General features: G+C 43.5%; 1 protein-coding gene across 5 annotated transcripts in view; it reads left to right on the forward strand.

The window, feature by feature from the left end:
* The window catches only part of CUNH2orf42 (chromosome unknown C2orf42 homolog), a 36,993-nt gene that overhangs the window by 9,903 nt on the left and 1,866 nt on the right, over window positions 1-25,224 (forward strand). For 3 of the 5 annotated variants that reach the window (XM_070004463.1, XM_070004461.1, XM_070004462.1), the window contains exons 2-8: window positions 1,465-2,299; window positions 5,896-6,006; window positions 7,330-7,434; window positions 10,154-10,258; window positions 13,273-13,380; window positions 17,566-17,666; window positions 19,968-20,130. In XM_070004463.1, coding sequence (XP_069860564.1) covers window positions 1,477-2,299; window positions 5,896-6,006; window positions 7,330-7,434; window positions 10,154-10,258; window positions 13,273-13,380; window positions 17,566-17,666; window positions 19,968-20,130 — 1,516 coding nt within the window. In that variant the 5' untranslated portion in view covers window positions 1,465-1,476. The remainder of the gene's footprint in view (window positions 1-1,464; window positions 2,300-5,895; window positions 6,007-7,329; window positions 7,435-10,153; window positions 10,259-13,272; window positions 13,381-17,565; window positions 17,667-19,967; window positions 20,131-25,224) is intronic. The other 2 variants (XM_070004464.1, XM_070004465.1) reach the window with 2 other exon arrangements.

The following is a 25,224-nucleotide window of genomic DNA, read 5'->3' on the forward strand; positions in this document are numbered from 1 at the left end:
TTTCCTGCCCAGGCTAGCTTTGAACCATGACTCTCAGATCTCAGCTTTCTGAGTAATTAGGCCTGGCTGACCACTTTGAAGCTTTAACTCCCATTCTTGCATGAGGAGCAGATAAGATTTCTCTTTTTCATATTTCTCCCTACTTTAACCTTGTTATACTAAAATCCTTACAAAAACTTTCCAAAAACAAAACAAAACAAAAAAAAAAGATTCACCAGGTGCCAGTGGCTCATGCCTGTAATCCTAGCTACTTAGGAGGCTGGGATCTGAGGATCACACAGTTCCAAACCAGCCTGGTCAGGAAAGTCTGTGAGACTCTTAGCTCCAATTAATCACAGAAAAAGCTAGAAGTGGTACTGTGGCTCAAGTGGTAGAGTTAGCCGTGAGCAAAAGGAGCTCAGGGACCATGCCCCAGGCCCAGAGTTCAAGCCTCAGGACTGGCAAAAAATAAAAATATAGGGCTGGGAAGGTGGCTCAGGGCCTTGCATGCATGAGGCCCTAAGTTCTATTCCTCAACACCACGTACACAGAAAAAGCTGGAAGTGAGTGCTATGGCTCAAGTGGTAGAGCACTAGCTGTGAGCTGAAGAGCTCAGAACAGTGCCCAAGCCCAGAGTTCAAGCTCCATGACCAGCAAAAAAATAAAATTAAATTAAAAATAAAATATATATATATATATATTTGATTAAGTAACTTTGGTTATTATATAGAACAGATTGAGTATAGAGAAATACTTGGAAGTACTTTGATTCCTAAAATAGTATTTTTTTTTAATGTACAGAGGTGACTGATGCCTGTAACCCTAACTATTCAGAAGGCTGAAATCTGAAGATTGCAGTTCAGAGCCAGCCCAGGCAGAAAAGTCTGTGAGACTTTTTTTTTTTTTTTTGGTTGGTCATGGGGCTTGAACTCTGGGCCTGGGGCACTGTCCCTGAGCTCTTCAACTCAAGGAGAGCGCTCTACCACTTGAGCCACAGCACCATTTCTGGTTTTCTGGTGGTTAATTGGAGATAAGAGTTTCATGGCCTTTCCTGCCCAGGCTGGCTTTGAACTGGGATCCTCAGATCTCAACCTCCTGAGTAGCTAGGATTTCAGGCGTGAGCCACCAGTGCCCAGCTGTGAGACTCTTTTTTTTTTTTCCGGCTGTGAGACTCTTATCTCCACTTAACTGAACTACAAAAAAACTGGAAATCATGCTGTGGCTCAAAGTGGTAGAGCAATAGACTTAAGCACAAATGCTCTGTGAGTATGCCTAGATACTGAGTTCAAGCCCCAGGACCAACACACACACGCACACATACACACAATATGAAGAGCAAAATTTCTTCCATTTTATTGTATTCAATTATTTATATTGCTTTGTGGTATGATTTGCCTCTTTCATTTTGCTTTGTAAATACCATGAGAAGTTTTTGCTTTTTGTATATGTGAATGTTTACTCATGCCAATGGCCTTGTCTTTCTAGGGCCTGTGAAAAATGGAACCAAACTCTGTGAGAACTAAAGTCCCAGCTTTCTTATCTGACTTGGGGAAGGCCACATTGAGGGGAATCAGAAAGTGTCCCCGATGTGGAACATACAATGGGACCCGAGGCCTGAGCTGTAAGAACAAGACATGTGGAACTATATTTCGCTATGGTGCACGAAAGCAGCCAAGTGTGGAAGCTGTCAAAATCATCACAGGCTCTGATCTGCAGGTCTACTCTGTGCGGCAAAGGGACCGGGGCCCTGATTACCGATGTTTTGTGGAGCTAGGTGTTTCAGAGACAACAATCCAAACAGTGGATGGGACAATCATCACTCAGCTGAGCTCTGGACGGTGTTATGTCCCCTCATGTTTAAAAGCTGCCACTCAGGGTGTTGTGGAAAACCAGTGCCAGCACATCAAGCTGGCAGTGAACTGCCAGGCAGAGGCCACCCCTCTGACCCTGAAGAGTTCAGTCCTCAACGCTATGCAGGCCTCCCCAGAAACCAAACAGACCATCTGGCAGTTGGCCACTGAACCCACAGGTCCCCTGGTACAGAGGATTACTAAGAACATCTTGGTAGTAAAATGCAAGGCAAGCCAGAAGCATAGCTTGGGATATTTGCATACATCTTTTGTGCAGAAAATCAGTGCCAGAAGTTTGCCAGAGCGCCGCTTCTTCTGCTCTTGCCAGACTCTGAAATCACACAAGTCAAGTGCCTCTAAGGATGAGGCAGCCCAGAGATGCATTCATTTCTTTGCCTGCATCTGTGCCTTTGCCAGTGATGAGACATTGGCTCAGGAATTCTCAGACTTCCTAAATTTTGATTCTAGTGGTAAGTGGTATAATCGACACCACTGCTATGGTATTCTAAAATGACAAAGTGGGGCTGGGAAGGTGGCTCAGTGGTAGAGCGCTTGCCTTGTATGCATGAGGCCCTGGGTTTGATTCCTCAGCACCACATAAGCAGAATTTTTAAAAACCCAGAAGTGTCACTGTGGCTCAAGTGGTAGAGTGCTAGCCTTGAGCTAAAGAGCTGAGGGACACACCCAGGCCCAGAGTTCAGGCCCCACGACCACACCAAAAAATAAATAAATGACAAAGTATTCCACTGATGCACTATACATTGTCCTAGCAACATTGGACATAATTACTTTTTTGGTCAGTTGTGGGGCTTGAACTCTGGGCCTGGGTGCTGTCCTCAACTCTTTAGCTCAAGGCGAGTGCTCTACCACTTGAGCCACAGTGACACTTCCGGTTTTCTGAGTGGTTTATTGGAGATAAGAGTCTTGTGGACTTTCCTGCCTAGGCTGGCTTTGCACCACAATCCTCAGATCTCAGCCTCCTCAGTAGCTAGGATTACATGCATGGGCCACCTGTACCTGGCTTCACAATTGCTATTTAATTCAAATAAAAAACATTTTTGGGGGCTGGGAAGGTGGCTCAGTGGTAGAGCGCTTACCTCGCATGCATGAGACCCTGGGTTCAATTCCTCAGCACCACATAAGCAGAAAAAACCAGAAGTGGTTCTGTGGCTCAAGTGGTAGAGCGCTAGCCTTGAGCTGAAGAGCTGAGGGACAGTGCCCAGACCCAGAGTTCAACCCCCACGACCGACAAAAAATAAATAAAATAAAATACATTTTTCCCAAGCAGCAGTAGTTGCTTGGGCCTCATGCTTGGTTGAGGATTCTACCACTTGACCTGTGGACTGTGTGTATGTGTGTATGTGTGTGCATCCTAGGGCTTGAACTCAGGGCCTAGGTGTTTGCTGTTCCAGAGCTTTTTCACTCAAGTCTTATGTTCTGCTACTTGAACAACAGCTCCAATTCTCTTTTTGACCAGTTGTGGGGCTTGACCTCTAGGCTTTGGCGCTGTCCGCTGTCCATGCACTCTTCAACTCAAGGCAAGCACTCTACCGCTTGAGCCATAGCACCACTTCCGGTTTTCTAGTGGTTTTACTGGAGATAAGAGTTTCACGGACTTTCCTGCCCGGCTGACTCTGAACCAAGATCCTCAGATCTCAGCCTCCTGAGTAGCTAGGTTACAGGCATGAGCCACGGGCGCCCAGCTCCACAGCTCCAATTCTGATGGTTAATTGGTGATGAGACTCTCATGGACTTTGCCTTCCCAGTCTGGCTTCAAACCTCAATCCTCAGATCTCAGCTTCCTGTGAATAGCTGGGATTACAGGTGTAAGCCACCCAATGCTCCATTCCTTTTGTTTTTATTCTGTATTTGAGATAAGGTGGCCTTGAACTTGTAATCCTCCTGCCTCCACCTCCCTAATAGTGGTGCTGGATCTTAGCCTCTCAATTGCCTAGGATTACATGCATCAGCTACCAGTGCCCAACTTAGTGATCTTTTTGGTTTGTTTTGTTTTTGTTTTTTGCCACGCCTGGGGCTTGAACTGAGAGCCTGGACACTGTCCTTGAGCTTCTTTGCTCAAGGCTAGAGCTCTGCCAACTTGAGCCACAGTGCCACTTCCAGCTTTTTCTGTTTATGTGGTACTGAGGAATCTAACCAGGGCTTCATGCATGCTAGACAAGCACTCTACCACTAAGCTACATTCTCAGCCCTAATGATTTTTTTAGTTGGGTGCCATGCCAATAGTAGGTTTTGAATTCAGGGCCTTATAAGCTCGTTTAACTTTTGCACTGAAGGCTGGTACTCTACAACTTGAGCTTAAGATCCACTTCTGGCTTCTTTTCTTTTCTTTTTTTTGGGGGGGAGAGGGGTCCGGTCATGGGGCCTGAACTTTGGGCCTGGGCGCTGTCCCTCAGCTCTTCAGCTCAGGGCTAGCGCTCTACCACTTGAGCCACAGTGCCACTTCCGGCTTTTTTCTTTTTGCTTATGTGGTGCTGAGGAGTCGAACCCAGGGCCTCATGCATGCAAGGCAAGCGCTCTACCACTGAGCCACCTTCCCAGCCCCTGGCTTATTTTCAATTGTTAAGATGATGATATACGAAGTGGTGGCAGTTGTTATTTAAGTCAGGTAATGAGTACATTTCTGTTTGGATAATGTCACCCCTTCTCTCATTTTCTCCTAGCCACTTTCTTCTGGCTTTTTGCTGGTTTAATTAAGCTAAGTCAGATTTTCCTGCCCAGGCTGACTTTGAATTCCATCTTCATCTTAGTAGGTGGGATTACAGGCATGAGCCACCAGCATCTAATTTATCTTAATTTTTAGCTGGTAGTAGCTCCCACTTTGTGTGTTTGTATGTGTGTGTGTGTGTGGCATGTGCATGCACGCGCGTGTGCGTACATACATGCTAGTGGAGTTTGAACTCAGTGCCTGGGCACTGTCCTTGAGCTTGTTTGGCTCAGGGTTAGAACTCTACCACTTGAACCACAGCTCCATTTCTGGCTTTTTGGTAGATTATTGGAGATAAGAATTCATTAACTTTTCTGCCTGGTCTGGCTTTGAACCAAGATCCTCAGATCTCAGCCTCCTCAGTAGTTAGAATTATAGGCATGAGCCACCAGTGCCCAGCTCCCAACTTTTTAGTTTTATATTACTTAATCATTTTTTGTTTGTTTTTTGTTTGTTTGTTTTTTGTCAGTCATGGGGCTTGAACTCTGGGACCTGGGTGCTGTCCCTAAGCTCTTCAGCTCAAGGCTGCACTCTACCACTTGAGCCAAAGTGCCACGTCTAGTTATCTGGTAGTTCATTGCAGATAGTTTCACAGACTTTCCTGCCTGGGCTGGCTTTGAACCACTATCGTCAGATCTCAGCCTTCTAAGTATCTAGGATTACAGGCATGAGTCACCAGCTCCTGGCTAGTTGGTTTTTTTGATGGTTTGTTTTTCCTGTGGTAGAGAGTCAAACCTAGGGCCTCATTCTAGGCAAGCACTCTATCACTGAGTGATAGTCCCAGCCTGGTAGAACCTCTTTACCAATTTAATAAACTATAAGCAAAAACACATATTTTTCAGAGTTCTTTCAAGAAATTTATTTTAAAGCAAAGACTGTATTCTTTGTTTTGAGGATTTAGATTTCTTTTTATTTTTTTTTCTTGGGTCCGGTCGTGGGCCTGAACTCTGGGCCTGGGCGCTGTCCCTCAGCTCTTCAGCTCAAGGCTAGCACTCTACCACTTGAGCCACAGTGCCACTTCCGGTTTTTTTTTTCTGCTTATTGTGGTGCTGAGGAATCGAACCCAGGGCCTCATGCATGCAAGGCAAGCGCTCTACCGCTGAGCCACCTTCCCAGCTCCGGATTTAGATTTCTTTTTTTTTTTTTTTTGGTCGGCCATGGGGCTTGAACTCTGGGCCTGGGCGCTGTCCCTCAGCTCTTCAGCTCAAGGCTAGCACTCTACCACTTGAGCTATAGCGCCACTTCCATGGATTTAGATTTCTTATGAATTAATATTTTCTCTAGATTGAGGCTCATAGTTACTCTTGAACAGTTAGTAATTTAGAAACCTTTTCTTTTTAGGTCTTAAAGAGACTATTGTGCCCCAATTAGGTTGCCATTCAGAATCAACTGTATCAGCATGTGAGACTGCTGCCTCTAAGCCAAAGAAGAGGAAGAAGGATGAAGTGACTGGTGAGAGCCTGTTTTATTTGTTTGGTGATATTGTCTCTGGACATTATTCTACTAAGCTCTATGTCTTTCACTGAACCCCAGCAATTATGTGTAATCTTTGCTCATTTTAAGTTTCCATTGCTAGGGATTGAACTCAGGACCTTGTGCATACTAGCCAAGCAGTCTGCCACTGACCTACTCCCCCAACCCTTCTTGGAGAGAAATGTTTAGGTCACTTAGGAAGTCTTGCGTAGCATAGAATGCTCAATAGACCTTGAATTTTAAATAACTAATCATTTAGTATAATATTTCCAATGTAAAATTTGAAATATGCTTAGCCTAAAAAATTATCTACATTCAAAAGAATTTTTTTATTCTTTTTCTTTCTAATCTGGCAACCTTAGTATAATTATAGCTACTAAAATAAAAAAAGCATCCAGCACTGGTGACTCATGCCTGTAATCCCAGTTACTCAGGAGACTGAGATTTGGGGATGGCAGTTCAAAGCCAGCCCACACATAAAAGGCCCTGTAAGACTCTCCAATTAACCACTCAAAAACTAGAAGTGGTGCTGTGGCTCAAAGTTGTAGAGTGCTAGCCTTGAGCAAAAGAGCTCAGGGACAGTGCTTAGGCCCTGAGTTCAAGTCCCACAGCTGATAAAACAAAAAAAGGGCAGCAAAACAAGCTAGGAAGATGGCTCATCAGAGAGTTAATTATTATTCTGACAGGTAAGAACAATGGGTGACTTCTTCCTTTCATTTCTATTTTCACCCTTAATATTCTATAAACAACATAAAAAATTTACATTTTATGTATAAAGGATAATGTTTATTTCCTTTTAGAAGTGTAATGCTAATCTAGAAATTAGCAAACACTATGTTTTAGACTCTTCCAAGCCCTTTTTTTTTTTTAATAATGGAAATTGAACTCGGGGATTAGTGCTTGCTGGGCAAGTGCTTTACCACTTGAACCCCTTTTTACAGTGGTTATTTTCAAGGTAGGGACTTATGTCCAGGCTGGAGGGTTGTGATCCTCCTACTTGTGCCTCCCTGTGTGACTAGGGCTAATGAACAGGTCACTTTGTCCAGCCAGTGTACTTCGCCCATAGCTGGGATAACAGGTGTGTGCCACCCCACTTGGCCATTGGTTGAGATGGAGTCTCTAGAACTTCCTTTTGCCCAGGTTGGCTTCGAACCACAATCCCCCATCTTTTCCTCCCATATAGCTGAGATTACAGGGTTGAGCCATCTTACTCAGCTTGTTTCAGACTCTTTAGAATTAAATGTCAAATCAGTTTATATATTCCACAAACATTTTTAATCACTTCAATAATCTGTGATTTAGGTGCACAAATGAATAGGTCACTAATTCCTCAAGATGCAGTGAGCGGCAGTCTAAGGAAGAGTGGCCTAAAAAAGCCTGTTGTTGCTTCTTCATTAAAAAGGCAGGGTAAGTCTCCCTCTGTAGAATAGTATACAGCAGTAGAAAATGTTCCTGTATGAGTCAGAAGCAGTAAGCAAAAGGAATAATTGCATATTGTCTCCCAAAGAGTGCTAAACATCAGCATAAACACTAGCAGCATATAGATTTATATGAGCTGAGTCTCCCATCTCACCAGTTTTCAAATCATGGTCTAAATAAAATGCCATCTATAATTATGGAGACAGAGAACAGATTATTGGTTGCTAGGGATTAATAGAAAAGAGTTGTGTGATAGAATGCTTTTGTGTTTTGACTATATTGGTCACACGATCTACATGTGACAAGTTGCATAGGGCATATGCACACATACTACACATGTGCATGTAGAAACTGGTGAAATATGAATCAGGTCACTGGATTCTGTCCATTTCATTTTCCTGATTAAATATTGTACTGTCATTTTATAAAATGTTACTACTTGGTGAAGGGGGTTTTTGTTTGATTTTGGGTTTCAGGTGGTATGTGTATATGTGTGTGTGCCCATTGCTACTGAGGCTTGAACTCTGAGCTTCCCATACTTCCTTAACTTTTTTAATCAATGCTGGTGCTTTACCACTTGAGTCACACCTCCACTTCTGTTTTTCTTCCAGTTAATTGCAATAAGACTATATCTTGTCTGGTGCTGGTATCTCACCAGCTACTCATCCTACTTACTCAGGAAGCTGAGATTTTGGTTAGAAGCCAGCCAGGGCAGGAAAGTCCATGAGATTTTCAATTAAACACCAAAAAAAAAAAAAAAACCCACCAGTTAACACTAAAAAAGCAGGTGGCAGTGTAGCTTAAGTGGTAGAGCCTTGAGCAAAAAAAATCTAGGAATCAATGCCCAAGCTCTGAGTTTAAGCCCCAGGATCTTATAAAAATAAAACAAAACAAAAAGAGCCTAGCATCCATGGCTCATGCCTCCTAATCCTAGCTACTCAAGAAGCTGAGATCTGAGGATCACAATTCAAAGCCAGCCCAGGCAGGAAAGTCCATGCATGAGACTCTTATCTCCAATAAACCACCAGAAAACCAGAAGTGGCACTGTGGCTCAAGTGGTAGAGTGCTATCCTTAAGCTGAAGAGCTCAGGGACAGCACCCAGGCCCAGAGTTCAAGCCTCACGACCACTACCACCACCAACAACAACAAAACATCTCTTATTATTATCTTCCCAGGCTGGCTGTGAACCTCAGTCCTCAAATATCAGCCTCCTGAGTAGCAAGGATTACAGGAATAAGCAACTGGTACCCAGCTTGCTGGTTAATTTGGTACAGAATTTTGATTCTTGCCTAGGCATGTGTCTGAGTATGATCTGAATAATTTAGCTTTCCTATGTACCTAGGATAACAAGCATGTACCACTATTTCCAGTTCTTTTTCAAAAGGGGTTATTTGAGCTTTATAGCCCAAGTTGGCTTTGAATTTAAATCCTCCCACTTTCAGTTTCCCAAGCAGCTAGGAATCAGCATGTGGCATGAACTACCAGCACCTTATATTCTTTAAAAAAAAAAAAGGGGGGGGGATGGGGAAGCTGGGAATGTGGCTTAATGGTAGGGTACTTGCCTAGCATGCATGAAGCCCTGGGTTTGATTGCTCAGCACCACATAAACAGAAAAAGCTGAATGTGGCACTGTACCTGAAGTGCTAGAGTGCTAGCCTTGAGCAAAAAGAAGCTCAGGGACCGTACTCAGGCTCTGAGTTCAAGCTCCAGGACTGGAAAAAAAAAAAAGCCAGGCATTGGTGGTGGCTCATACCTATAATCCTAGCTGCTCAGGAGGCTGAGATCTGAGGATCCTGGTCCAAAAGCCACCCTGTGCAGGAAAGTCTATTAGATTCTTTTCGAAAGAAAGAAAGAGAGAAAGGGAGAAAGAAGGAAAGTAGGAAAGAAAGAAAGAACTACCAAAAAGCTGGAAATAGAGCTGTGGCTCAAGTGGTAGAGTGCTAGCCTAGAGAGAAAAAAAAAAAAAAAGGTACCCAGCCCCTGAGTTGAAACCCCAGGATAAGCATTTAAAAAAAAAGTCTTAAGCTGAGCACCAGTGGCTTACACCTGTAATCCTAACTACTCAGAAGGCTGAGATCTGAGCATTATGGCTCAAAGCCATCTGAAGCAGAAAAGTTTTGAGATTCTTCATCTCCAAGTAATCACAAAAAAGCCAGAACTAGAGCTGTGGCTCTAGTGGTAGAGCATTGGCCTTGAGCAGAAAAAGCTAAGAGACAGTGCCTAGGCCCTGAGTGCAAGTCCCAGTACTAATATTTAAAAAATAATAATAATGTCTAAGCCAGGCAATTGGTGGCTCATGCCTGTAATCCTAGCTACTTAGGAGGCTGAGATCTGAGGATCATGGTTCAAAGCCAGCCTGGGCAGGAAAATCTGTGAGACTCTTATCCTCAATAAACCACCAGAAAACCAGAAGTGGCCTTGTGGCTCAAGTGGTAGGGTGCTAGCCTTGAACTGAAGAGTTCAGGGACAGTGCCCAGGCCCAGAGTTCAAGCCCCACGACTGACAAAAAAAAAATCTATATTGAATTATCACACATAAATAAATATGTACAGTGATTTTGTATTAACTTTTCATTTAGTTTATCCAGTTTCTTTGGATTTCATTTTTTTGGTCTCTTATTTTCTGTACAAACACTAACTTTTTTCAAACTTCAATTATTTGTTATAAAAGAAAATTAAAGTTACTAACAGTTTTTTCTTTTTCTAGTTTGTGGTCAGTTGTTGGATGAGGCACAGGTAACCTTATCCTTCCAAGACTGGTTGGCCAGTGTAACCGAACGTATCCATCAAACCATGCACTATCAGTTTGATGGTAAGTATAGATCACCCAATTGAGCTATTCCTGAAGTAAGAGAAATTAAAGTAATTGTGTTTTGCTTTTTGTGTGAGTGTGTGCTGGTCCTGAGGCTTGAACTGGGAGCCTGGGCCCTGTCCCTTCGCTGTCTTGCTCAAGGCTGGTGCTCTACCACTTGAGCCACATCTTCACTTCTGGCTTTTTGTTGGCTAAGTGGAGATAAGAGTCTCCACAGACTTTCCTGTCTGGGCTGGCTTCAACCACAATCCTAAGAATCAGCCTCTTGAATAGCTAGGATGATAAACATGAGCTACCAGTGCCCAGCCAGTTATGCTGTTGGTTTTTTTGTTTTTGTTTTTGTTCTTGTTATGTTGGTCCTGGGGCTTGAACTCTGGGCTTGGGCGCTGTCCCTGAGCTCTTCAGATCAAGGCCAGTGTTCTACCCCATGAGCCACAGCACCACTTCTGGTTTTCTAATGGTTTATTGGAGATAAGAGTCTCACAGACTTTCCTGCCCAGGCTGACTTTGGACCGCGATCCTCAGATCTCAGACTCATGAGTAGCTAGGATTACGGATGTGAGCCACCGGGATGCCCGCAGTTCTAATGTTTTGATTGGAGAAGTAAATGAAACTCAATCCAGAGAGTACTTGGCCAGAAGAATGTAGAAATCAAACTGGGTGTGGTAACACATGTCTGTAATTGTAGCCTCTGTAATCAGAGGCTGATTCAAGAGGACCATGAGTTTAAGGCCAGCCTAAGCCATATAGCAAGACCTTCTCTAAAAAAAAAGGAAAAGGTAGCTGGGCACTGGTGGCTCATGCCTCCAATAAACTGCTCAGAAAACAGTAAGTGGTACTGTGGCTCAAGTGGTAGAGCACTAGCCTTGAGCTGAAAAGCTAAAGGACAGCACCCAGGCCCAGAGTTCAAGCCCCACGACCGACAAAAAAAAAAGGAGCGGGAAGGAGGGGGCAGGACACCTCATAGTAGAAATCAAAGTTGTAAGAAAAGAATAATTGCAACTTAATCATTCATTTAATCAAGGAAAGTGTGGGACCAACAAAATGAATTTAGAGATAGAAGAGAGCACCACACATATTAAGTAAGTCAGTGTGTAAGTCATTTGGGAGTCAGAGGCAGGAGATTCAACAAATTTGAGTCCAACCCAGGCCAGGTTATTATGACCCTGTCTCAGAAAAATAAAAGTGTAGTTTGTTTATCTGTGTTTTTGCATTTGTCTGTTTGGTAAGAAAAAAAAAAGACACCAGAATTATAGAAGATGATTCTAACAAAAATAAAATCAAAACAAGGGGGAGAAAAGCTTATAGAATGCCTAAACTTAATGTGAGACTAAGATAATTATATCAAATGACATGGACATGCTGAGAAGAATAGGTGAACATAGGCTAGATTTGGGTGTGATTTGTTGAGGTCTCAACTGGTCCTTGCCCATTGCTTAAAAGCAACCATACTGCATGTCAGATCTGGAGGATAATGATTTGAATCAATCCCAGACAGAAAAGTCTGCTAGACTCCATCTCCAATTAACCAGCAAAAAGCTTGATTAGCGGCATGTCAAGTGGTGAGAGTGCCAGCCTTGAACAATAAAGCCAATCCAAGGTGAAGCCCTCAGTTCAAACCCCAGTAACTGGTGGAGAGAGAGGTGGGGGGAGGGAGGGAGGAAGGAAGGAAGGAAGGAAGGAAGGAAGGAAGGAAGGAAGGAAAGAAGGAAGGAAGGAAGGAAGGAAGGAAGGAAGGAAGGAAGGAAGGAAGGAAGATAGAAAGATAGATGACCCAAAATAAAAACAAACAAGAAAAGAAGCCTCCTCAATGCTGGTTTGTTGGGCTCTATTCAGCTAGGAGGAGCTCAGTGCTTTTTGAGGCAGCTCTTAACATTGCTGAGCAGTTTCAGCTTTGGGGAAGTCTTCATTGTCTGAGGAAAGATGTTGGCTTGTAATATTTCCTATTGTTTCTAGTTCTAAGCTCTACCCACACAAAATAGGTTTGATATTCTTTCCAAAAGACTGTCTCTACCATTGTGCAAACACACTGGCTTACTACCCCACTTGATGGACCTCTGTTCCAAGAGACAGGAGTCTCTTAGTCTCTTGGAAAATAGCCTTCTTTTGTGGCACGCACATGTATATATGTGTATGTGCATGTGTGTGTGTTCTTTAACATTGTTTTGTGTGGATTTTCCCCCTCACATACAGTAGATTATTTAACCAGATATTTATCAGATACTTGCCAATGGCTTAAATTGAGGGCCTTGATTGGCTTTATTAAGTGCTGAGATTTCAGAATTGAGGTTTAAAGCCAGCCCAGGCAGGAAAGTCCTTGAGATTTTTTTTTTTGGAGGGGGGCAGGATCAGTCATGGGGCTTAATTAAACTCCCAGCCTGGGCGCTGTCCCTCAGCTCTTCAGCTCAAAGCCACTCTACCACTTGAGTCACAGTGCCACTTCTGGTTTTCTGAGTGGTTTGTTGGAGATAAGAGTCTCATGGAGTTTCTTCCCCAGGCTGACTTTGAACTGTGATCCTCAGATCTCAGCCTCCTGAGTAGCTAGGATTACAGGCGTGAGCCACCAACTCCTGGCTAGTCCATGAGATTTTTCTCTCCAGTTAACTACCAAAAAAAGCTAGAAGTAGAGCTGTTACCCAAGTAGTTGAGTACCAGCCTTGACAAAGCACTGTCCTAAGCAAAAACTAAGGGACAGTGCCCAGGCCCTGAGTTCAAACCCCATCCAGTGTTGGCACTAAAAAAAAAAAGTTTTCCTTAATAGTTTGATTACTGCTAAGTGACATGAGCCACTGGCGTCCAGCTCACCCCTGCTTTATATTGTTTGTTTTGGGAATGGAGTCTATCCTGTTAAACTTTTCTTTCTGGACTGGCTTTGGACTACAATCCTCAGGATCTTAGTCTGAATAGCTAGGATTTTATAGGCTTGATCTACGAATGACAGTCTCCTTTTCTTTTTACTTTTCTCTAAACATCAGTGAAGTTTCTCTAAAATAACTTTATTTTTTCTTCCGCAGGCAAACCAGAGCCACTGGTTTTCCACATTCCTCAGTCCTTTTTTGATGCCCTGCAACAGAGAATATCAATAGGCAATGCAAAAAAACGACTCCCCAATTCCACCACAGGTATGAGACTTCCTTCAGGAATAGCAACACACATTTTGATCCTAGTGAATTATTAGGAAAAAAAGATCTGTGTAGGACTCTCAGGTTAAGGATTTCTATTTTAGTCACATGCTTGGACTGTGATTAGTTGGGATTAGTTGGAGTGTGATTTCAGTAATTAGTTCTTAGAACAATGACTATATATATATATATATATATATATATTTTTTTTTTTTTTTTTTTTTTTTTTTTTTTTTTTTGGTAGGTCTTGGGGCTTGAACTCCGGGCTTGGGTTTGGGCACTGTCCCTGCGCTCTTCAGCTCAAGGCCAGCGCTCTACTGCTTGAGCCACAGCGCCACTTCTGGTTTTCTAGTGCTTTATCGGAGATAAAAATCTCACGGACTTTCTTGCCCAGGCTGGCTTTGAACCTCAATCCTCTGATCTCAGTCTCCTGAGTAGCTAGGATTACAAGCGTGAGCCACCAGCACCCAGCAGTGACTATATTTTTAGAAGGTCCATTCTTCCTTACTTCAGCAAGAATGAATGGGAAAAAAATTTTAATATACATTTGGTTAAAGAAGAACAATGACAAGCGATGCAGGTGGCCACCAAAAAGTTTGATATTTCTAAGTATGAACAAATTTCCGCAAAAGTATTACAGGCCCCAATACTTACTGAGTCAGCATCTTGGACCTATATTAGAGAGAGAGAGAGAGAGAGAGAGAGAGAGAGAGAGAGAGAGAGAGAGAGAGAGAGAGAGTGTGTGTGTGTGTGTGTGTGTGTGTGTGTGTGTGTGTGTGTGTGTGTGTGTGTGTGTGTGTGTGTGTGTGTGTGTGTGTGTGTGTGTGTGTGTGTGTGTGTGTACCTGTTAACCTTTTTTCTAATGATTCCCAAGTTTTGGGAAAAGGAAGATTTTTATTTAGGAAGATTTTTTTAAATAGTATAATTAGCTATACAGGGGGATTTCACTGTGACATTTTCATGCTTTTTTTTTTTTTTTGGTAAGTTGTGGGGCTTGAACTCTGGGTCAGGGCGCTGTCCCTCAGCTCTTCAGCTCAAGGCTAGCACGCTACCACTTGAGCCATAGCACCACTTCTGGATTTTTTTTTTCTGCTTATGTGGCGCTGAGGAATCGAACCCAGGGCCTCATGCATGCAAGGCAAGCGCTCTACCACTGAGCCACCTTCCCAGCCCCTGCAATACTTTCCAATCAGTCTTCTCTCTTTGTCATGCTTTCTTATCCTCCTCTCCCTTAATAAAACAATTCAAGCCAGGCACCAGTGGCTCACACATGTAATCCTGGCTACTCAGGAGGCTAATATCTGAGGATTGCAGCTCAAAACGAGCCCAGGCAAAAAAGTCCATGAGACTCTTATCCCCAATAAACCACTCAGAACAAACTGGAAGTGGTGTTGTGGCTCAAGTGGTAGAGCACTAGTCTTAAGAACAGAGAGGCTCAGAGATAGAACCCATGCTCTGAATTCAAGCCCCAGAAGAGCAAAAAAATTAAAAATGGGGTGGGAGAAGGAAGGAGAGGATTGTTCAGTGGCAATAGCCTAGGATAATTACAACTAGAAACCAAAGCTATTTCTTCAATAAATTGTTATTTGAGGATTAGCTGTTTCTCAATAACGCAAGCTGTAAATCATTGTTTTAGACTATGAAAACCTTTGTCTTTGGCTGGGCATTGTAAGTTCATATCTATAATCCTAACCACCCAGAAGGCTGAGATCTGAGGATTGTGGTTTGAAGCCAGCCTAGGCAAGAAAGTCTATGAGATTTTTTTTTTTTTTTTGTCAGCCATGGGGGGGCTTGAACTCTGGGCCTGGGCACTATCTCTCAGCTCTTCAGCTCAAGGCTAGCACTCAACCACTTGAGCCACAGTGCCACTTCCGGTTTTCTGGTGGTGAATTGGAGACAAGAGTATCACAGATGTTCCTGCCCGAACTGGCTTTGAACCGAGATCCTCAGATCTCAGCCTCCTGAGTAGCTAGGATTACAGACTTGAGCCATCAGTGCCCAGCTTCTATGAGATTTTTTTTTTTTTTTTTTTTTTTGGTCCGGTCATGGGGCCTGAACTCTGGGCCTGGGCACTGTCCCTCAGCTCTTCAGCTCAAGGCTAGCGCTCTACCACTTGAGCCACAGCGCCATTTCCGGCTTTTTTCTTTTTGCTTATGTGGTGCTGAGGAATCGAACCCAGGGCCTCAGGCTTGCAAGGCAAGCGCTTTACCACTGAGCCACCTTCCCAGCCCTTCTATGAGATTCTTATCTCCAATTAACCACCAAAACAAAAAAAAAAAACAAAAACAAAAACAAAAAAATCTGGAAGTGGAGCTGTGGCTCACATGGTAAAACTTTAGCCTTAAACAAAGAAGCTCAGGGACAGCACTAGGCTCTGAGTTCAAGTCCCAGGACCAGCACCAAAACAAAACAAAACTGTCTCCATAGCATACCTTTTGAAGCAATGTTATCTCTTCCAGTTTAAACATTAATTTTAATCACTTGGCTATTTTTGTAGGACCTTTGGTGGAATAGCTTTATAATACTGCATGCAAACAATGGATTAGTAATCACATTACAAATCTTAAACTCCATGTAATATTTTAAGGACTGTGATTTGATCTGTTAATTCTACAGTTGTAAGATCTGTTTTGCCAGACACTGGTGGCTCATGCTTATAATCCTAACTACTCAGGAGGCTAAGATCTGAGGATCATAGTTCAAAGCCAGCTCAGGCAGGAAAGTCCTTGAGACTCTTATCTCCAGTAAAACTACTCAGAAAACTGGAAGTGGCACTATGGTTCAAGTGATAGAGCATTAGCCTTGAGCTGAAGAGCTGAGGGACAGTGCCCAGGCCTAGAGTTCAAGGTCCATGATCAGCAACAACAACAAAAAAATCTGTCTTATAATGGGGTCCTGTGCATAGCAGTAGCAGGCATAAGATCCTAGGTTTGATCCCCAGAACCGAAAAATAAATAAACAAAAAACCATACAGACAAAATCCTAAAGACAGCATCTCTAAGAAGCCTCAAAAATTTCATCTAGCAAAGCCGGGCACTGGTGGCTCACGCCTCTAATCCTAGCTACTCAGGAGGTTGAGATCTGAGGATCTCCGTTCAAAGCTAGCCAGGCAGGAAAGTCTGTGAGACTCTTATCTCCAATAAACCACTAGAAAATTGGAAGTGGCACTGTGGCTCAAGCAGTAGAGCGCTCACCTTGAGCTGAAGAGTGCAGGGATAGTGCTCAGGCTCAGAGTTCAAGCCCCTGACCAACCAAAAAAAAAAAATTTCATATAGCAGAAATTCATATTGTTTGGCTTGTCACATATTGGTTGAACCATGTTATTTATATATTTGCCCCTAAAAATTTCTTTTTAAAAGTGACATAAAGACAAGAGCTAGGGGCTAGGAATGTGGCTTAGTGGTAGAGTGCATGAAGCCCTGTGTTCAATTCCTCAGTACCACATACACAGAAAAGGCCGGAAGTGGTGCTGTGTCTCAAGTGGTAGAGTGCTAGCATGGATCAAAAGAAGCTCAGGGACAGTGCCCAGGCCCTGAGTTCAAGGCCCAGGACTGGCAAAAAAAAAAAAAAAAGACAAGAGCTATTTGCTCATGCTTGTAATCCTAGCTATTCAGAGGGTTGAGATCTGAAAATAAAGTTCTAAGACAGCCCAATCTGGAAAGTCCATGAGACCAAGAGGCTGAAAGTGGAGCTGTGGGTTAAGTGGTAGAACACTAACCTTGAGCATAAAATGCTCAGAAACAGTGCCTAGGCCCTGAATTCAAGTCCTAGGACTGGGACACACATATACACACAAATGAAATATAAGGAAAATATTGCATTAAAGAAAGAAATTAAGGGCTGGGAAGGTAGCTCAGTGGTAAAGCACTTGCCTTGCATGCATGAGGCCCTGGGTTCAATTCCTCAGCACCACATAAGCAGAAAGAAAAAAAAAAACCGGAAGTGGCGTTGTGGCTCAAATGGTAGAGAGCTAGCCTTGAGCTGAAGAGCTGAGGGACAGCGCCCAGGCCCAGAGTTCAGGCCCTACGACCGGACCCAGAAAGAAAGAAAGAAGAGAGAGAGAGAGAGAGAGAGAGAGAGAGAGAGAGAGAGAGAGAGAGAGAGAGAGGAAGGAAGGAAGGAAGGAAGGCAATAAAAATAATGTTATTATTTGGTAGTCTAATTTTGTTCCTTTTTTATATTAAGCTTTTGTTCGGAAAGATGCCTTGCCCCTGGGAACCTTTTCCAAGTATACCTGGCACATCACAAATATCCTGCAAGTTAAACAAATCTTAGATACTCCAGAGGTAAGAGTTTATTTCTACAATAGTGGGAGCACAAAAAGGGATGCAGGTATGAAGAGTAAGTTTGCATCAGATCCCTGAGTTCCAGTTGTCAGTGAAAGTTTCTCTTTTTCCATGCTAAGAGATTATTCAGAAGTGATCATTACCAGGTGTTATGCTTCTTGCCTATAATGATGGATACATGGGAGTATGAGATCAGAAGGGTTTGGCTTGAAGGCCAACCCAAGCAAGAAAGTTACTGAAGCCAGGTGCCAGTGGCTCACACCTGTAATACTAGCTACTCAGGAGGTTAAGATCTGGGGATCACAGTTTAAAGCCAACCCAGGCAGGAAAGTCTGTAAGACTCTTATCTCCATCTTATCTCCATTTAAGCCACAAATGTTGAAAGTGGAGCTATGACTTAAGTTGTAGAGTGCCATCTTGAAAAGAAAAAGCTAAGGGATAGTGCCCAGACCCTGGGTTCAAGCCCAGTATTGACATTAAAAAAGAACAAAAAAGGGGGGCTAAGAAGGTGGCTTAGTGGTAGAGTGCTTGTCTTGCATGCATGAAGCCCTGGGTTCGATTCCTCAGTACCACTTGAATAGAATAGAAAAAGTCAGAAGTAGTGCTGTGGCTCAAGTGGTAGAGCACTAGCCTTAAGCATAGAGAGACTTAGGGACAGCTCCCAGGCCCTGAGTTCAAACCCCAGGACTGGCAAAAAAGAAAAAGAAAAAAAAAAAAAAGAGTACATAAAAAGAGAAAAAAAGAGCAAGGGAATGGGTGACATGATCTAAAAAGAAAGGTATTCCCTTTTTTGGCCAGCCCTGGGGCTTGAATTCAGGACCTGAGTCTCTCTGTGCTCAAGGCGAGCAGTTTTTGAGCCACAGCTCCACTTCTGGCTTTTTCTGTATATGTGGTACTGTGGAATAGAACCCAGGGCTTTGTGCATGTTAGGCAAGCACTCTACCACTAAGCTATATTCTCAGCCCAAGAAAAGTATTCTTTAGCTAAGTTATGTAACTGTAACACCTTTGTACATCCCTTTATAATAACAATAAAAACAATTTTTTGAGTTACTGAAGCCAGGCACCAGTGGCTCATGCCTGTAATCCTAGCTACTCAGGAGACTGAGATCTGAGGATCACGGTTCAAAGCCAGCCCAGGCAGGAAAGTTCATGAGACTCTTACCTCCAATAAACCACCAGAAAACCAGAAGTGGTGCTGTGGCTCAAGTGGTAATGCACTCGCCTTGAGCTGAATAGCTGAGGGACAGCGCCCAGGCCCAGAGTTCAAGCCCCATGACTGATCAAAAAAAAAAAAAAAAGAATTAGGGGGAATGTGGCTCACTAGTAGAGTGCTTGCCTAGGTTCAATTCCTCAGTACCACATAAGCAGAAAAAGCAGGAAGTGTTGCTGTGGCTCAAGTGGTAGAGTGCTAGCCTTGAGCAAAAGAAGCTCAGGGACAGTGCCGAGGCCCTGAGTTCAAGCTCCAGGTCTGGGGGGAAAAAAAAAAAAGGTAGTCAAGCGTGGGTGGTTCACACCTACAGTTGTAGCTACTCAGGAAGGTGAGTTCTGAGAATGGAAGTTCAAAGCCAGCCTGGGCATACAAATCTCTGAGACATACCCTCTTCAGTTAACCAGGGCAAGGGCAACTGAGGCAGGGAGCCAGTGATACAGTGCTCATTAGAGCTTCTGTTATTGGAAGTATTCACTTACATGGACATATTCATCTTCCCAGTCATCCACTGCTATTACTTGGGTTTTGCAAGTGAGAAAATAGGCTCTGAAAACTTCATCACTTACATACACAAGATGGGAGAACTGTAGGTGGAGCTGCGTACTAGAAGAATGCTGCCAGTAGTGCAGTAGGGGAAGGAATAAAATCGGGTTGGATAGGTTCAAATTAAGGAAATCCATAAATGATGTAAGGAAAAAATGGTGATTTGGATTTGTTGATGGTAAATTTGGATTTACTTGAAAATACAAAGAAAATTTTAATTAGTTTGAGTGCACTTAAGAAAACAAGAAAGAAAGAATAATAAAAGCTCTTTTAAGATCTGGGAAGGTGGTTCAGTGGTAGAGCGCTTGCCTTGCATGCCTGGGGCCCTGGGTTTGATTCCTCAGCACCACATAAGCAAACAGAAAAAAGCCAGAAGTGGCGCTGTGGCTCAAGTGGTAGAGCGCTAGCTGAGGGACAGTGCCCAGGCCCAGAGTTCAGACCCCACGACCGGACCCCCCCCCAAAAAAAAAAAAAGATCTTTTAGTATCCAAGCATTTGCTTGCTTTGAAAGTTTTCCCTATCTCACCTTTCTGTCTTTGTGTCCAGATGCCCTTGGAAATCACACGTAGCTTTATTCAGAACCGAGACGGAACGTACGAGCTGTTTAGATGCCCTAAAGTGGAAGTAGAAAGCATAGCAGAAACCTACGGTCGCATAGAAAAGCAACCAGTGCTTAGACCCTTGGAACTAAAAACTTTTCTCAAAGTGGGTAAGTAAATTCTTTGTTTTTTTTGTTCATTGTGGGCTTGAACTCAGGGCTTGAGTGCTGTCTTAGAGCCTTTTTGTGCTCAAAGCTAGTACTCTACCAGTTGAACCAGGGTGCCACTTCCAATTTTTGAGGGTTAATTAGAGATAAAAGTTTCATGGGAACTTTTTTGCCCAGGTTGGCTTTGAACCAGGATCCTTAGCTCTCAGCCTCTTTAGTAGCTAGGATTACAGGCATGAGCCCCTTGTGCCTGGCTGGGTAAGTAAATTTTAACAGCCCATCTTCCTTTGAGGGCCACATCTGCCTTTTACATTTTCTGAGGTTTCGGATCTTGACTTGGATTTTTTTTTTTAACAAATTACTCTTTTTTGTGTGTGCATGTGTGCCAGTCCTGGGGCTTAAACTGCTCAAGGCTACCTCTCAACCATTGAGCCATGGCTCCAATTCTGGGTTTTTTGGTGGTTAATTGGAGATGAGAGTCTCATGGAGGTGGAAGGGAAGGGATCGTAAGGGAAAAACAAAGGAGGAGGCAACAATGCTTGATAAGAAATGTACTCATTGGGCTGGGAAGGTGGCTCAGTGGTAGAGCGCTTGCCTTGCATGCCAGAGGCCCTGGGTTCAATTCCTCAGCACCACATAAGCAAAAAAGAAAAAAGCCGAAAGTGGCACTGTGGCTCCAGTGGTAGAGCGCTAGCCTTGAGCTGAAGAGCTGAGGGACATCACCCAGGCCCAGAGTTCAGGCCCCACGACCAGATCCAAAAAAAAAAAGAAATGTATTCATTACCTTGCTCATGTAACTGTAACCCCTCTGTACAGTATTTTTACAATAAAAAAAACATACAAAACATTTCAGGAGAAATGCCCCTTTAGGGAATAAAATACTTATTTTACCAAGGTCAAAAAAGGCTGGTATAGGGGCTGGAAGGTGGCTAAGTGGTAGAGCGCTTGCCTTGCAAGCATGAGGCCCTGGGTTCGATTCTTCAGCACCACATAAGCAAAAAGAAAAAAGCCAGAAGTGGCGCTGTGGTTCAAGTGGTAGAGTGCTAGCCTTGAGCTGAAGCGCTGAGGGACATCACCCAGGCCAGAGTTCAGGCCCCACAACGGGATCCCCCCCCCCCAAAAAAAAGGCTGGTATTGAACCTCAAGCCTCAAATCACAACCTTCTGAGTTGCTAGAATTACACACTTGAGCTGCTGGCACTCAGCACACATTCATTCATTTTGTAAAGAGATTCTAGGATAACATGTTTTGTTTCATTTATGCTAGGGCTTTCCAAGTAACATTACAGATCTAATATATATTCACTGTAGAGAAATCATAGATTTCATTATAGAGCATAAAAGACAAAAACCACCTGTAATCCGTCACTCTACAGACAACATCACTGTTAAAATTCTATCAAGACATGGTATCATATCACAGCTCTTTTTTTAACTTACTACTTTCTGTATCCAGCTTCTATGTTATTTTTAATACATAATTAATCCATTCCCAAGTTTATTATTACATTCATTAAGCTACTCAAGAGTACAGAGGTTTCTCTGACCTAATCTCCCTATAAAAGCCCTACTTCACAAAAGTATTGAACTAAAGATTTAAGTATATGAACTTTGATCAGACTTGTTTTATGAATACCTTTCTCCAATTCTCCCTGCCAGATTAAAGGAAAAACCTAGATATCTTATCCTTAAATGACTATTTTAAATATGTATCTCTAGATTATTGCAAAAATATATTCAGTGTCATTATATTTCAATGTTATTTTTAAACATTTTTATTGTTATTATAAAGGTGATGTACAGAGGGGTTACAGTATTTTTTTAAACATTTGGATATGGCTTAGTGGTAGAGTGCTTGCCTAGAATGCATGAAGCCCTGGGTTCAATTCCTTAGTACCACATAAACAGAAAAAGCTAGAAGGGGCACTGTGGCTCAAGAGGTCAAGTGCTAGCCTTGAGGAAAGAAGCTCAGGGACAGCGCACAAGTCCAAGCCCTAGGACTGGCAATAAATAAATGAACATAGCAGAATATTTCAAGTTTTAAAGTTTTGTTGTTGTTGTTTTTTTATGCCAGCCCTGGGGCTTGAACTCAGGGCCTGGGTGCTATCCCTGAGCCTTTTTTGCCCAAAGCAAGTGCTATACCACTACAGCCACATTTCCACTTCTGCCTTTTTTGGTAGTTAAATGGGGATAAGAGGGCTGGGAAGATGGCTCAGTGGTAGAGTTCTTGCCTCTCATGCATGAGGCCCTGGGTTCAATTCCTCAGTACCATATAAACAAAAAAATGCCAGAAGTGGCTCTGTGGCTCAAGTGGCAGAGCACTAGCCTTGAGCTGAAATGCTGAGGGACAGCACCCAGCCCCAGAGTTCAAGCCCCATGACTGACAAAAAAATATAAATAAATAAATGAGGATAAGAGTCTCTCACACTTTCCTGCCTGTGTTGGCTTCAGACCACAGTCTTCAGATCTCAGCTAGGATTACTGTCATGAGCCACTGGTGTCCAGCTAAATTTTAAGGGTTTTTTTTGTTTTGTTTTTTTGGGTCCGGTCGTGGGGCCTGAACTCTGGGCCTGGGCGCTGTCCCTCAGCTCTTTAGCTCAAGGCTAGCACTCTACCACTTGAGCCACAGCACCACTTCCAGCTTTTTTTCTTTTTGCTTATGTGGTGCTGAGGAATTGAACCCAGGGCCTCATGCTTGCAAGGCAAGTGCTCTAACCACTGAACTATCTTCCCAGCCCAATTTTAAGTATTTTTAAGTGTACAGTTCTCTAGTAATACATTTACATAGTCATTTCTCTAGAATGTTCTCATCTTCAACTGCAATGAACAGTAACATTCCTCACTTGCCTCCCCAAAGGCCTGGCATCCATCATCCTACTTCTGTGAGTTCATCTGCTTTCTGTAGGCCATGCAAGTGGGGTAATTTCTGCAGCTGTCTTGCTGTTCCATCTTTTCTTTTCCTTCCTTCCTTCCTTCCTTCCTTCTTTCTTCTTCCTCTTCCTCCTCCCTCCTCCCTCCTCCTCCTCCTCCACCTTCCTTTTTGTAATAGTACTGGGCCTTCCTTCGTTCGTTTGTTCGTTCGTTCCTTCCTTCCTTCCTTTCTTCCTTTCCATCTTTCCTTCTTTCTTTCTCTTTCTTCCTTTCCGTCTTTCCTTTCTTTCTTTCTTTCTGTCTGTCTGTCTGTCTGTCTGTCGTGGGCCTGAACTCTGGGCTTGGGCACTGTCCCTGTGATCTTTAGCTCAAGGTGAGTGCTCTACCACTTGAGCCACAGCGCCACTTCTGGTTTTCAAGTGGTTTATTGAAGATAAGAGTCTCACAGACTTTCTTGTTCGGGCTGGCTTTGAACCGCGATCCTCAGATCTCAGCCTTCTGGGTAGCTAGGATTATAGGCATGAGCTACCGGCGCCCGGTTTCTTTTTTCCTTCCTTCCTTCCTTCCTTCCTTCCTTCCTTCCTTCCTTCCGCCTTCCTTCCTTCCCTCCTCCCTTCCTTTCTTTCTTTTCCTCCTCCTCTTCCTCTTCTTCCTCCCTTTTTGTACTAGTACTGGGCCTTGAACTCAAGGCCTGGGTATTGTCCTTTAGCTTTAGCTTTTTCCACTCAAGGCTGGAGTTCTACCATTTGCACTACTGCTCCACTTCTAGGTTTTTACTGGTTAATTGGAGATAAGAGTCGATAGACTTTCCTGTCCCAGCAGGCTTTAAACCACAATCCTCAGATCTAGCCCTAGGATTGACAGCATGAGTCACCAGTGCCTGGCTGGTTATATACATTGTTTTGGCTCATTTACTATAAACTGTCATTATCTTTGGAGGAGGACCAGAAGCCACTGGAATTGGAAATATATTGGATTCAGTCCACAAGTTTTCCCAAGAACTTGCAATGTGTTCCATGCTGCATTTACTTTTTTTTGGTCGGTTGTGGGGCTTAAATTCTGGGCCTGGGCACTATCCTTGCGCTCTTCAGTTCAAGGCAAGTGCTCTACCACTTGAGCCACAGCACTACTTCTGGTTTTCTGGTGATTTAAGAGTCCCACAGACTTGCCCGGGCTGGCTTTGAACTGGGATCCTCAGATCTCAGCCTCCTGAGTAGCTAGGTTTACAGGCTTAAGCCATGGGCACCCAGCATTGTTTTTATTTTTAGAGAATAGTTTGGTAAAAACAGAGCCTTAAAAATGTACATGTAGCTGGGCACTGGTGGCTCATGCCTAGAATCCTAGCTACTCAGGAGGTTGATCTGAGGCTCGTGATTCAGAGCCAGTCCAGACAGGAAAGTCTGTGAGACTCTACCACTGAGCCATCTTCCCAGCCCTCTTATCCCCATTTAACTACCAAAAAAGGCAGAAGTAGAAATGTGGCTGCAGTGGTATAGCGCTTGCCTTGGGCAAAAAAAGGCTCAGGGACAGCACCCAGAAAAAAACCACCAGAAAACCGAAAGTGGCACTGTGGCTCAAGTGGTTGAGCACTCACCTTGAGCTGAAGAACTCAGGGACAGCGCCAGGCCCAGAGTTCAAGCCCCATGACCGACCCTCCCCCACCCCAAAAAAAATCAACACACACAAAAAAACCTCAAACTAATGTTTATACAATTTATTCCAGCTGTGATGGTACACATCTATGTTCTATAATTCCAACAGTTGGGAGGCAGAGGCAGGAGGATCATGAGTTCAAGGCTAGGTTTAGGTACAAAGGAGGCTGAAAGAAAGCCTAGGCTACATAGCTTTATTGAGACCCTATCTTAAAAAACAAAATAGAGGGGCTGGGAAGGTGGCTCAGTGGTAGCATGCATGAGACCCTGGGTTTGATTCCTCAGTACCACATAAGCAGAAAAAGCTGGAAGTGGTGCTGTGGCTCAAGTGGTAGAGTGCTAGCCTTGAGCAAAAGAAGCTCAGGGACAGTCCCCAGGCCCTGAGTTGAAGCTCCAGGACTGGCAAAAAAAAAAAAAAAAAAAATTTACTAAACGGGGTGCTGGATTGCAGTTCAAAGCCATCTGGGCAAGAAAGTCTTTGAAACTCTTAAATCTCCAATTAACTACCAGAAAAGTGCTGCTGTGGCTTAACGTGGTAGAGTGCTAGCCTTGAATGAAAGAGCTCAGGACAGCGC

The sequence above is a fragment of the Dipodomys merriami genome, unplaced genomic scaffold (genome assembly GCF_024711535.1).
Source record: "Dipodomys merriami isolate MVZ:Mamm:240054 unplaced genomic scaffold, mDipMer1.0.p SCAF_63, whole genome shotgun sequence".
In the NCBI taxonomy this organism is placed as follows: Eukaryota; Metazoa; Chordata; class Mammalia; order Rodentia; family Heteromyidae; genus Dipodomys; species Dipodomys merriami.